Source organism: Notolabrus celidotus, chromosome 2, assembly GCF_009762535.1.
Source record: "Notolabrus celidotus isolate fNotCel1 chromosome 2, fNotCel1.pri, whole genome shotgun sequence".
Taxonomy (NCBI): domain Eukaryota; kingdom Metazoa; phylum Chordata; class Actinopteri; order Labriformes; family Labridae; genus Notolabrus; species Notolabrus celidotus.
In genome coordinates, this window is record NC_048273.1 from 7879415 (window position 1) to 7892201 (window position 12787).

Sequence of the window (12787 nt, forward strand, 5' to 3'; positions counted from 1 at the left end):
GGTCCTGTTGAAGATCCTCTCCGTCACCCCTGACTCCTGACCCCCCCTCACCTTTACCCTCATTACTCCCTTTTAAGACCCCACACACCTGACAAGAATTAGATCCGCTCATGCCTGCTCTCTTGCCGTCATCTGCATGTGCGTGCATGTCAGACTCTGAGGCATGCCCCCTCCCCCTGACAGCACTGAAATCAGACTGAAAACATCCCAGCTGAGACTCTTCACGATCTTATTGGCTGCCAGTCCGAGCTGCCTGTTCTGGCTCTGCTGTAGAGAGATGACCCGCAAATTGTTTTGTCCTCCAGTGCTGATTTTCTCTGGGTCAGGGGCCACAGTCCCTGCTGGAGGGTCTCAGAGGAGATGATGACAGATGTACAGCTCGGCTGCGGGATAAACCCAGAACAAATGGCTTGCAGTGACGAATCATAAAACTGCTTTTTTTCCACCATATGGGGAGAAAATCCTAATAGTAACCTGCGTTAGCTCCATGTTTTTGTGCTTTTTAAATTGCATAGACTGTATAAAAAAACATGGATGTAATCTGTCGGTTTCTAAAGAGGAGTTATGAAGCCCAAAGACGCTCCAACAGACTTCTGATTTATTTAGAAACCATCAAAGAAGTGGAGTTAAAGTTACTGCCTAATCAAATGAAGAGCTATGACTCGCCCACCTGTCCATCAAATTAGCCACACCCCTAATTCTACCTTGTTATGCATATGTAGTTGTAAAAAATATCATTTAAATACGGCTCTAATGGGGCTTCTCATGCTTTTGGATCCAGCCTCAAGTGGACACTTTAGGAACTGCACCTTTTTTTTTGCTTCAATTTTTGCCATTTGTTTTAATTCCTAACTCTTTTTGTGTCATCTTCTTCTTCACCCAGCTATGTGGCCATGTTCCCCTACACTCCCCGTAAGGAGGACGAGCTGGAGCTGAGGAAGGGGGAGATGTTTCTGGTGCTGGAGCGCTGTCAGGACGGCTGGTTCAAGGGCACGTCCATGCACACGGGCAAGATCGGAGTCTTCCCTGGGAACTACATGAGCCCAGTCAGCAGGTCAGACGTGGAGTCATGCTGAGTCATTCGTTATTGTTAACAGACCGTACACTTATGCATGGCCGTAGGTTAAAACTTCCACTTGTTTATGTCTTTTAGATAACTGGATCATGAGAGAACTTTGTTTGCATAACTTTATTTAATCAAATCAAAAACAAAACAGTCCGAATTGTTTGATTTGCAGCTGAAAGGCTTCCTTTGTCCGTGTCATCAGCATTTACACTCATAGATGTCATTATTGAGTTAAGTTTTATAGCTCTGAAACACACTGACAAACATGACCATTGATGTGGCGATGGGAAATCCCTCATAATGTCATAATCTTTATAAAGCTGCAAAATATAAACCATGAAAGTGAAAGTGTCCCGTCTTTTTGCAGCTGGTAGTGAAGGCCTCTTTTGTTTGAGTCGTCCCAGTTTAGACACTTAATGACTTTACTACGTTGAGTGATGGAGGTTGTTGAAAACGCTGACGACATATGATCCTTGTTTTGGCTGTGCGGAATCCCTCTTTGCATAATTGTGTTAAAATTGATCTAAAATAGTACAAAGCGTTCAAACATGTTCCAAGAAATGACCTCACAACATGATGAATCAACAATGAAGTCACTTTATATCCGCTGCAGACGAGTCTCTCAAAATGTCTTTGCTTTTTAAATAATATATTTATTGACTTTTCCATGTACACTGTGCATTACTCAGACATTAATATTACCTTATCATTTTGCACAATACAAAAGTCCTTTTTTATTATTTTCCCCCAAACAAACAAAACACCCCCTCTGACCCACATTCATCTCTCTCTCTCAAAGTCTGTTAAGCACACAAGACAAAATCTCTGTTACATTCAAAGGTACCTTGAATAAAGTCAAATATACATCCACATATACAAAAATATAAGTTACACCAGTTCTCAGTGTCTTCATCCTTTTTCTGGGATCTACCACAAGTCTGTATAAGTATCTCATTCTGGGTTTTCAGTCTGTAAAAGCCCTCTTATATCTCCTCTTTTAATGGAATCATTAAATGGTTTCCAGATTCCCTCATAAACTGCTAATTTGTTTTTCAAGGTATAAGTTATTCTCTCCATCGACATACATTGTGCCATATTTCTAATCCAAGCATCGATTGTAAGTGCTTCAGTTTTCTTCCAGTTAAAGTTTGGCCAATGTTTGTTTATGCTTGCAGTATAGCAAAATCAATAAACTTGCAGTGCTTGGTTTTCAAATTAAGACCAGTCTGATACTTGTGTAACAATATCTCAAAATGTCTTTGTAGTCTGCCCATAAGTAGTGCATGGTTCAAAATATTAATGTTGTGTTAAAACATTTTTTTCATCTTTCAAAATACATCTTTGTTTTGGTGTTATCTTGTGCAAAATTTGAATTTTTAAATATGCATCACCAGAGTTCAATACTTGCTCAGTTATTGTGGTCTGTTTTTGTGACTCACATAACCTGGACTTAAGTTGTAGGCATCCTAGGAACATGTGGCATTATAAAACACAAGATATACCAGGTGCTTTATTAGCTTGCAGAAGCTCAAAGTTTTTGTTGTGTGCATTCTGCAGCATTTGAAAATACTCCAATAAACAAAATCACAATAAGTAGAAATGTAGCTGCAGTCTCTGCTGGGCCTCCTGGTCTTCCCTGACTTTATACTGTCTCTTCTCAGGACCGCATCTGGCAGCACGCAGCCCAAAGTGGCAATGACTCTGTGCACTCAGGCTGGCAGAGGGGTCACCATCGTCAGCCCCTCTTCTGCCCCACTTGGTGCAATCGTTCCAGGTCCTGATTTCAACAAACCCCTCACTGTGTGCTCCAGCGCTGTACCCGCCAACTCCCAGCCTGCAGCTGTGGTCACAGCAGCTCAAACCGCCACGGGTCAGCAGCCAAAAGTCCCTCTGCATGTCAACTCCCAGATGACTGTGAACCAGGCTCGCAATGCAGTCCGGACAGGTGAGCGAGGCAAGAGAGGAATCACTGACGGATCATATCACTGGTGTATGAAAGAAGTGTTAATATGTGATGTTATTGTTGCAGCTGCTTGTCACAGTCAGGACCGACCCACCGCAGCAGTGACCCCCATCCAGTCTGCAACAACCGTGGCCTATCTCCCACACCTCGCCGTGTGCTCGCAGCCTCCCTCCGGTTCTGCCCAAGGCTGCGCCCGGGTTGGTGTGGCGATGGGCTGTGCCGCCGCCTCTTTGACCCCACCCAATGTCAGCGCTGCATCCCTGGAGGGTGACGGTCTGAGAGCTGTACCTGTCCTCGCTGTGCCTGTGAACAGCTCCGCTCTCAATCCTGCGTTGAACAGCGCAGCTCTCGCCTGCAGACTGGACAAGGACACTAAGGTTAGTGATGTCTGAAGAGACTCAGAGCTCAAATAAGATCAACTTCTCTTGCTATTTTCAGCTGATATTTGCATGCTGTAGCATGTGCATGAAGTTGCCAGATGGAGTTTGATATTTCTGGTGATAAATCTGAAGAAGCTCATCACTCTGGAGAGTTTCACAAACACTAATCAACAGAGGAACTTATTATTATGCACAGTTTGTTTCAGTCGTTTTTTAATTTCTGTGCAGACTGCTGCCATGTTGTTCTTTATACTTCTAACCACAGTTTGAAGCCTGTCTGTGCTAAGAATAGGAGCCTCCACATCAGTGTCTGACAGCAGTAAAGCAGCAGACAGTATACCTGTCTGCGGTTTGTGGAAATTACTTTTGCCTCTATGCCTCAGGAGTTGTTGCAGTCCTCTAACCGAAAAAAAAAAACTCTCTTACTGCAGAGGGAAAAGAAAAGCCTGCTGAAGCTGTTGTCCAATAAGAAGAAGTCTCGCCCTTCACCACCCTCCTCACCCACCCTGGAGGCGGAGCAGGCTGCCGCTGGAGAGGTGCTACATGGTGCAGTGGGCCCTGAAACCTCCCCTCCCTCTGAGCCGGAACCTGCTGCTGCTGTCGCTTCTGCCTCTTCATCATCCTCCTCCTCAGCCCCTGAGCCCACCTCCCATCGGAAGAGCAGCCCCCTTGATGGATGCGCACCCATTGCTCCTCCTCCTCGCCAGCCGTGCTCGTCTCTCTTATCTCAGCAACATGACGCACGGCCCATCATATGTGAGAGGTACGCAGGTGGAAATCTACTTTTTTACTCTTCTGTTCTTAGGAAGTCTAAAGGACCAAAAAAGAAGCTCTTTTTCTAAGTGTGATTACAAAAGTCGGTGCAATGATGCAACTAAGAGCAACTTTTCATCACCCAGCTGTTTCCATGAGATTAATTCTTCAGCTCAAGCAGAAAGTCGCATCATGCTTGGATTCTCCTGATGTCTTGCATGTGCATCAAAAAATGTTCAAATCAAAAGCAAAATTCTAAGAAATTGTTGGCCAGACTTCTGCAAAACATCACATTTCACTACTTCATGATGCAGTCATGTCAAATAAAAGCAGCATGTCTTTATTTAGCATTAATTCGGTGTAGTAAGCCAGATTGCATGCATGAGTATTGGACAGGCGCTCTGCAGCTGAAATAGAACGAGTGCTGTTGGTGTGGATCCAAGAGATCCGGTGCTGAGTCAAACTGCCTTAAATAACGGTAGACCCCAATGGAAGCAGGATTTGAGCTCTGTTACAGATTTGGTAGATATGGCAGCAGAGACTCGGGGATGATGCACCAGTTTTTACAGCAGTGTGACGAAGCAGAGGTAGTGAAGGGCTGCTGACTGAAATAAATAACTTTATGGTAGAATATTTGAGACATGTCTAATTAATTATAGTGAAGCTCTGCTGCATGTGCTGCAGACACAGAGAGGATTTAAAGAACGCATTGTTTTCTGCATGTTCTTTAAAGCATTAACACCCACGCTAAAGTTTCTATAATAGATCAATATCAGCTGATAATGAGAGAATAAATCAGGCTGTAGCTTACAGGTCATCAAACTGAACACTTGTTTGCCTCCCTGGCTGGAAGATGTTTAGTTCAGACTAAGTTCTTGGAAAATTAAAAGTCTTCAAAACCAGACACAACAGTGTTTCTCTTCGTATCTTAAAGGGAATATTTGTTTGTTTTGCAAATCAATCAATCTTTATTTGTATAGCGCCAAATCACAACAAACGTTATCTCAAGATGCTTTTACAAACAGAGCAGGTCTAGACTCAGTCTGACCCCACCTTAATCCACCATGAGCATTGCACCTTGCAGTATTTAGCTAGTTACAGTGGCAAGAAAAAACTTCCTTTAACAGGCAGAAACCTCGAGCAGAACCAGAGATGTTAGACACACATCTGCTGAGACAGAGTTGGGTCTGCATAGAGGGATAGAGGAGAGTAAGAGAGAGAGGGAGCTGTGATAGTGATGAGACAAGTAGTAGAAGCTGTTGCCGCTGGAGTCTGGAACGTCCACAGCAGGAGGATCAGAGGAACCTACGAGACAAGGGAGCTCAGGGACTCCAGAAAGGTCTATGTTTAGTAACTTAAATGGGACAGGCAGGGTTAAAGTAAGGGATGAGGGGGTTGGGGGAAAGAGGGTGAGATAGGATCCAGTAGTAGACCCCACCTTAATCCACCATGAGCATTGCACCTCGCAGTATTTAGCTAGTTACATTGGCGAGGAAAAACTTCCTTTAACAGGCAGAAACCTTGAGCAGAACCAGACTCATGTTAGACACACATCTGCCTCGACCAAGTTGGGTCTGGAAAGAGGGATAGAGGAGAATAAGAGAGAGAGGGAGCGGTGATAGTGATGAGACGAGTAGTAGAAGCTGTTGCCGCTGGAGTCCAGCACGTCCGTATCAGCTGGAGTCTGGAACATCCACAGCAGGAGGATGCCTACGGCAGCTCAGAGGAATCTACGAGACAAGGGAGCTCAGGGACTCCAGAAAGGTCTATGGTTAGTAACTTTAATGGGACAGGCAGAGTTAAAGTAAGTGATGAGGGGGTTGGGCGGAAGGGGGTGAGATAGGATCCCAGTGTGTCATTGCGTCAGTTCCCCCGGCAGTCTAAGCCTATAGCAGCATAACTAAGAGCTGGTCCAAGCCTGAACCAGCTCTAACTATAAGCTTTATCAAAAAGTAGAGAGGGCGTCTCCCTCCCGGACCCTGATCCAGGTCTGACACAGCACAACACTCTGACAAAGTTATCTGTCCCAGTCTCTGACCACGTCTCCGTCTGTCCTCCGCAGGTACAGAGTGGTGGTGTCGTATCCTCCCCAGAGCGAGGCCGAGCTGGAACTTAAGGAGGGCGACATTGTGTTTGTTCACAGGAAGAGGGAGGACGGCTGGTTCAAAGGCACACTGCAGAGGAACGGCAGGACCGGACTGTTCCCTGGCAGCTTTGTAGACATCATTTAACACACACACACACACACACACACACACACACACACAGAAGTACAGTGAACCACGGTCACTCTCACCGTGACCCTGCTGACCGCTGCTAACCTCTCTACAGTTTGTCATGCACAAACCGAACCCAGCAGCTCCTGTGAGGCTGCCGGGACAGAACCACCGCGCTGTGAGAGAAAGAACTGTAAGCATTGAAGCACACAGGACAGAGTTAGAGGAGAGCACACGAAGACTCATGAACTTTTTCCTTTTTGTTATTTATATCTTTGTAACAATTCAGCTGTTAAATGTGTGCCTTGTACTGTGTTCCTCACTTTATTGTACATAAGGACACAAAGATGATTAGTCCTAAAACAAGAAGTATGAGCTGTCGATATAGATATATTACGCATTTTAACTTATTGCATAGACTGGCCTTTGTGTAGGTGTTGCAACACATTAAGGGGTTAAGCTGGCACATGCCTTATGCCATTTATCCGTTACTTCTTCTGCTACTTACTTTCCCCATCTCTGACTGCTGATTCAAGTTTGACCATCATTTCGACCCAGGAGAAGGAGAGGGCTGGGCATTCTGCAGAGAAGTCTGCAAATAGTTCACATGAAATATAATCTGATAGCACATCCAATATGAGGAGAATCCTGATTCAGATGGAGGGCTTTTAGAGAGAGCATTAAAACCAGAAGAAACACTGATTTCAGGGTTAAAATTTCGTCATCCAAGGACACGGGGGGCTGCGAGCTGAGCTGCACATTAACTCAGACTGTCTGCAGGTTAGGACTCCTCCAGACTTCTCCTTTTTTGAAACCTTTAAAAAAGGAATAAAGTGTTTGAATAAGTAAAAGAAGCGTCAGAGTTTCCCCGACTCTTGGACGTTATTCGGGGACTGCAAGCCGAGCTGCTGCTTCTTTCTTGTTTAGGATTCCTATAGTAGTCATTAGCTAGTTTTCAGCAGAAGCAGGAACAAAAAAGAGGGACCAGGTTATTAAAACCCATAGAATAAAAACAGTTGAAGCAGTTCATAAAAAGTCTAGAGGGAGCTGCAGCTCAGGATCTTAGCATCCACTAAGGTTAAGAATCCTTCAGCGTGCTTCATCTGCTACTGAAAAACTGAAAACTAACTGCACTTATGTTGAGTAAAGCATCCAAAGTTTAGAACATCATCAGATTTGATTTTACATTTCGGTGCCCAGCCCTCAAACAGATCTATCAGACACTGTAGATCCCAAAAAAAATGATCATCCCTCATTCTGAACTGTAGGAAAATCCTCCTGCAGATCTGATGGCGTTTGCATTGATCAGCAGCGTTGCAAACCTGAAGCTCCCTTCCTTCACAGCATGTGAAAATTGCACACTTTGCAAACTGTCTCTCCCCGGCCTCCAGTCTTTTGTTTCTTCTGCTGCGGCTGAGAAAGTGCCAAGAACTGTTACCTGCAGCAATCAAATATTTGCATGCGAGTAGCAAAAGCCTTCTGCAGGAGACGAGATGAGGATGGATGTGTCGCAGGACTGTTTGGTAATGCCTTTTTTAATATGCTGAAAACACTCCAAGACAGACTTCACAGTCAGACGTTGCTTACTTTGTACCTTCTTTGTATTTACTGACCCTAGTAGCTTCTCTCTCAAACCCAGACGTAGCTCTGCATCACGAGAGCGACAAAACACTTCAGTAACGATGCACAACCGATTCTTCCCAGTGTATATTTATGTTTATTTACAAACTCCACAGAGGCTGACGGCTGCTGCTGCTCTCAGAGAAACTAACCTGTTTGTGTTTTTTGTACACTATTACTCATTCCTAATGTGACTTGTGGCAATAAAAACACAGCTAGCTAAAGCACAGAATGTTTGCCTAAAGGAACATATCATCGTTTCACTCCGCGGGAGGAGGTGTGCAGTGGAAAGAGACCGTTTTAATGAAATCAATCACTCTGACCCCTTTGTTTTTGTATTCTGTACATTTCATCTTTACACATTTTTAAATCTTAATGTTGTATTGACTTGAATTACCGTAGGCTGTCTTTGTGGTTGGAGGGGTGTGGTGGTAGATTTGGTGTTTGTGAACTTAAAGAATCAGCAGTTATAGATTTAATACTCTGGAGGATGAAAAGCAGATCAAATAACTCCACGTATAATTTATCTGTTCCTTTATAAAGTCTACGTTACGTTAAATAAATGAATTAAATTCTCCAAAGGAAAGAGTGGGTGAAGTGTAGACTGCCCCCACAACACTTCATGTAATGGGGCTTAATCATCTGATGTGGAGGGAGGGATTTCAACACTTTAAAGTTGAGGCAATCTGTCCCAGTGTGGCTGGAGAGTGAACTTCCAGACTGAATCGGACCCATAGTTTCAACTCTCTGCAGTCTCTTGATGTTAATTGAGGGGGACCACTGTGTAGCTGACTGCTGGAATATATTGTAGTGTGTTTGAAATGTGGAGCGAGTGTGGAGGAGGATGGTACGAATCACTGTTAGGGCCTGTTTCTGTCTTTGTCTTCCTGATTTGCTACTCGTGTAGAATTAACCTGATATGTTGCATTGTTGTCTTGGCAATCACCACACCGACCTCAGGCTCTGTGCTGAACTTTCCTCTGAGTGTCTTCTCATTTCACTGTTAAGCCTTTAATAGAAACGTCAAACTTAACTCCAGCTCAGATGTTACACGTTTATGCACTATAACGACATTTCTAATCGTACATATTGTTCATGCATAGGCTGCACAGTTCTGACAACATTAAGCATTTCTTAAAGGGGAGATGTCTTGTAGTTTTAAACTTGGCCTACAGTTTGATGTATTATCAGGTTTACATCACGAATGGGTGCACAAAGTTTTGGAATTGCAGTCAGGACACGGTTGTCCTTTAGGGGGCACATGCACAAGACCAAAAACCTTCATGTTGTTGCTACTGCAGGCTCAGATTGTTGTTTTAACTGTTTGACATCATTACAGAGAGGATCCTTACAGCTACAGCCTTTTTCTTAAAGAGTATGATCCTTGTTTTTACACCAAATCGCTCTGCTCAAAGCTACCAAACACCACTGGCAAAAACAGTGATCCTGCAATGCAGAGCACGGGAGTTGCTGATCTACTGCTGCAGCAATTTGTTAGTTTTCTTAATGCATTTGTGAGACTTTTATGTTTTAAGTGGATAAAACAAATGCAGTATAATATATTTCAAACATAAAATAACAAAAAACATAATCAAGGCTGCAGACCAGCAACTCTTTAGATCTGCAAAGTAAAACTGCTGCTTTTCTCAATGGAGTTTGGTTGCATTGATGTAAAAGATGCAATACATGTTTCCAGTTGCAGAAACCCTTGTTAGCTTTTGGGGAACAATGTCACAATGTTCTAAAAATCATCTTTAAAATCTGAGCCTGTCAGCTGCAGAACAAGTGATGAGTTTGATGTGTTTCCAAAGGACGGATTAGCCCTTTAAAAGATGAAGCTGCAGCCGCTGCAACCTGTTTCACAATCTATTCCCCGAGCTAATTCAAAACATTCTGCACCTTTAAGTCATTTAGACCTGAAGTTGTATAAAAGGAGGCCCAGGTTTAAGAACACAAGACCACCCTTCAACAGTTCTAGAATATATTTTCACTTATTGGGACGGAGGCAACAAACGTTTGCCTGATTCAACGCAACAGATTTTCCTCATGCCAAGGTGACTTACTTGATTTTTTTCTTCATTTTTTTGTCTGTAGTTAGTCTGTTGTATGTCTGAAAATGGTGAAACTGAAATCATCTTATTTGGCACAAGTCTCTTATGTGAAAACATTCTGAAGTATTTGAGGGAATAGCACATTTTGTAAAAATCGCTATAACAATAAAAGCTAATGGTTTCCATAATCCCCCTCAGGCTGAGTCGTTGTTTCATGACAGTAATGAAATGTCCTGTTTCCCTCTGTTTGCTCTGCTCAATGTGTGTTAATGTTGGTCATTTGTAGCCGTGGCTGAAATGTCTAACAGGGGGGTTTAATCCAAGATGTAGACCTCTGATGACAGGACTGAGTAATGTGTCCTTGCCGCTGTGGAGCTGTTTTGGCCCTAAAACATCAGAATCTGAGTTCCACTAAAAGTAAACACACTACTAATAAATTAACAACAAAAGACAGTTCTTCCTCCTTAAACGTATTTGGAGTAAATCAGGCTACACTTGTTGATAAATGGTCCTTGCTGTGCAGGAGCTCCCCCGGTGACTTGCAGCAGAGCCGAGCGCTGTAACGAGAGGTGAGCCTTCCCAGCGTGTTCAGCCGGGGGAACACTGACAGGAACTGACAAGCACCCAGAGAGGTCATTGTGCTGCACACGGGTCCCTGCGGAGGATGGGTTACCATGGAAATAAGTTATTCCAATGTCTGATGATCAGACTACACTGAGCAGAAACAATACATATATTTCACTGCATATCTATAAATGTAAATCAACACATTTGCTTCATGACTTATCATCACCCAGTCTGCTTCGATCTGATATTTGCTCAAACCAGACGGTGAAATGAGACATGAGTGCAAATCAAATCTAGTGAGTGTCGAGATAAGAGTCAGTGATATTGGCTGCAAAGGTTGTTCAGAGAAGGTCAGAAGTTTCATGGTAATGTTCGATGCTCTGGGTGTGCCCGCTGGTTCATGTCACTCCATGAAAGGTCAAGTTCTCCTGGAGCTCTGTACTGTACCAGATAACAGATTATAGGTCAGGTATCTGGATTCCTTGCATGACTTCAGTATGCATTTGTATTTCCACACTTCACATGTGAAGGATCAATAATAGAGTCATGGGGGTTTCTTTAAAACAGATAAAAGAAACGTGGAAATTTAAAGCTACAGTGAGGAGCTTTCGCTTTGTGTTGTTTTTGGCGCCCCCTGTGGACAAACAGAAAACCAGCAAAGGTTTTCTCATGTTTATTTGTAGGTTTTGCTTTGAAGAAATATCTCATCCTGCTCTCTTTTAACAATGAAATGCATCATCGAGGAACATGTGATTAAAGGCTGTGTCAGCAGAATCACTCAGTCTGACCCTCCAGTGTTTTTAGACATTAAAAATAACATTTTAAAAATAGTCACTTCTCTTGATGATGGCCTTGTTTGCTGTTTCAGGTCATCAACAAGAGAAGTCATTATCACTCATTAGTTTGTTTCATAACCAGATAAAAATTCAGCACAGAGGCTTTATATAATATAAAATAATAATACACGTTTTTTTTGTTTATTTCTATCCATATATTTTCCTTTCTATTCCTAAAGAATATTTTGTCTTGTGTTCTGTTTGTTTACAATATTATAGATTCATTCACCGTGCTATTTTATGCATATACTAAAAAATAATAATACAAAATAAATATAAAATATATTTTTAGAGAAATAACTTTACCAAAAAACAACCAATTATATTTATAAAATTAACCAAAATACATCCAATTTTAACTCATGATGTTTACATAAAAATAAAGTAAACATAGATAAAATTATATTTATTGTCATAATTCTGCTTTTTTTTTTTTTTTTGCCATTTAACATAAACTTTTATTCTTTCTTTTTTTTATATAACTCCTATATTTCCACATTGTATTCACTCAGTTGTTAAATGTTAACTTTGTAGTTTTTATTTCCCAGATTTCCTTTTAATTTTTGCATTATTTTTTAAACAGTTAAGCTTTTTAGTGGCACCGCTAGGACTCTTTACAATAAATACAGTATATTTAAAAAACTATATAACTATTAAAAGCATGTGCCAGCTTTGAAAAGATCCTCTAACATAGTTTCAGAGAATCACAATGAATAAATCTTTGTGGTTGTAGTCATGCAGTCTAAACCAAAGCTCTGAACTTTACATTTGTGCTCGACTCAGCAGGTCATAAACATCAGTTATCTCTGGATACTGAAATGATAAGGAGCTTTATATTGTGTGTCTGAGTCTGTATGTGCATTCCAAGTTACAGAGTTGTGTTTGTATTTGTGTGTTTGTGGATGAGACAACAAAACTCAGTTTTGTTGACAAGTATCATCAAATCACAAAGGTGTGAAAGAGGATAATAATGCCTCATTGTTCATGAAGGTGATCTGAATACAGATGAAGCTCGATCCCTGCCTCTGACACACACAATGACAAAGTTTAGTCATTAACACTGCGATATTGAATAATTCATGCAAATAAAACTGTTTGTGTTGGTGGTGTTTCTCTGCTGCAGTGCTGCATGACTCATTCTGTCAGGTTCAGTGTCACAGGTTGTGAATGTGATTGAACATCAGAGAATCAATCCTGCAGAATGTCCCAGCGTGATGGACCGTCCAGGTGCAGGCCGAGGCCACACATTCACATCAACATCACTCACCATGTTTTACTCCAGTGACAGTTCAGCTGCATGAGAGAAATATGTTTCCATCAGGAACATTGATGCAT

General features: G+C 42.2%; 1 protein-coding gene across 2 annotated transcripts in view; it reads left to right on the forward strand.

Annotated features, from left to right (window-relative positions):
• sh3rf1 (SH3 domain containing ring finger 1) overlaps positions 1 to 10239 on the forward strand; it is a 70254-nt gene extending 60015 nt beyond the window's left edge. For both annotated transcript variants that reach the window (XM_034708574.1, XM_034708582.1), the window contains exons 8-12: positions 884 to 1054; positions 2728 to 3011; positions 3096 to 3406; positions 3841 to 4172; positions 6225 to 10239. In XM_034708574.1, coding sequence (XP_034564465.1) covers positions 884 to 1054; positions 2728 to 3011; positions 3096 to 3406; positions 3841 to 4172; positions 6225 to 6393 — 1267 coding nt within the window. In that variant the 3' untranslated portion in view covers positions 6394 to 10239. The remainder of the gene's footprint in view (positions 1 to 883; positions 1055 to 2727; positions 3012 to 3095; positions 3407 to 3840; positions 4173 to 6224) is intronic.
• The last annotated feature ends 2548 nt before the right edge of the window (positions 10240 to 12787 follow it).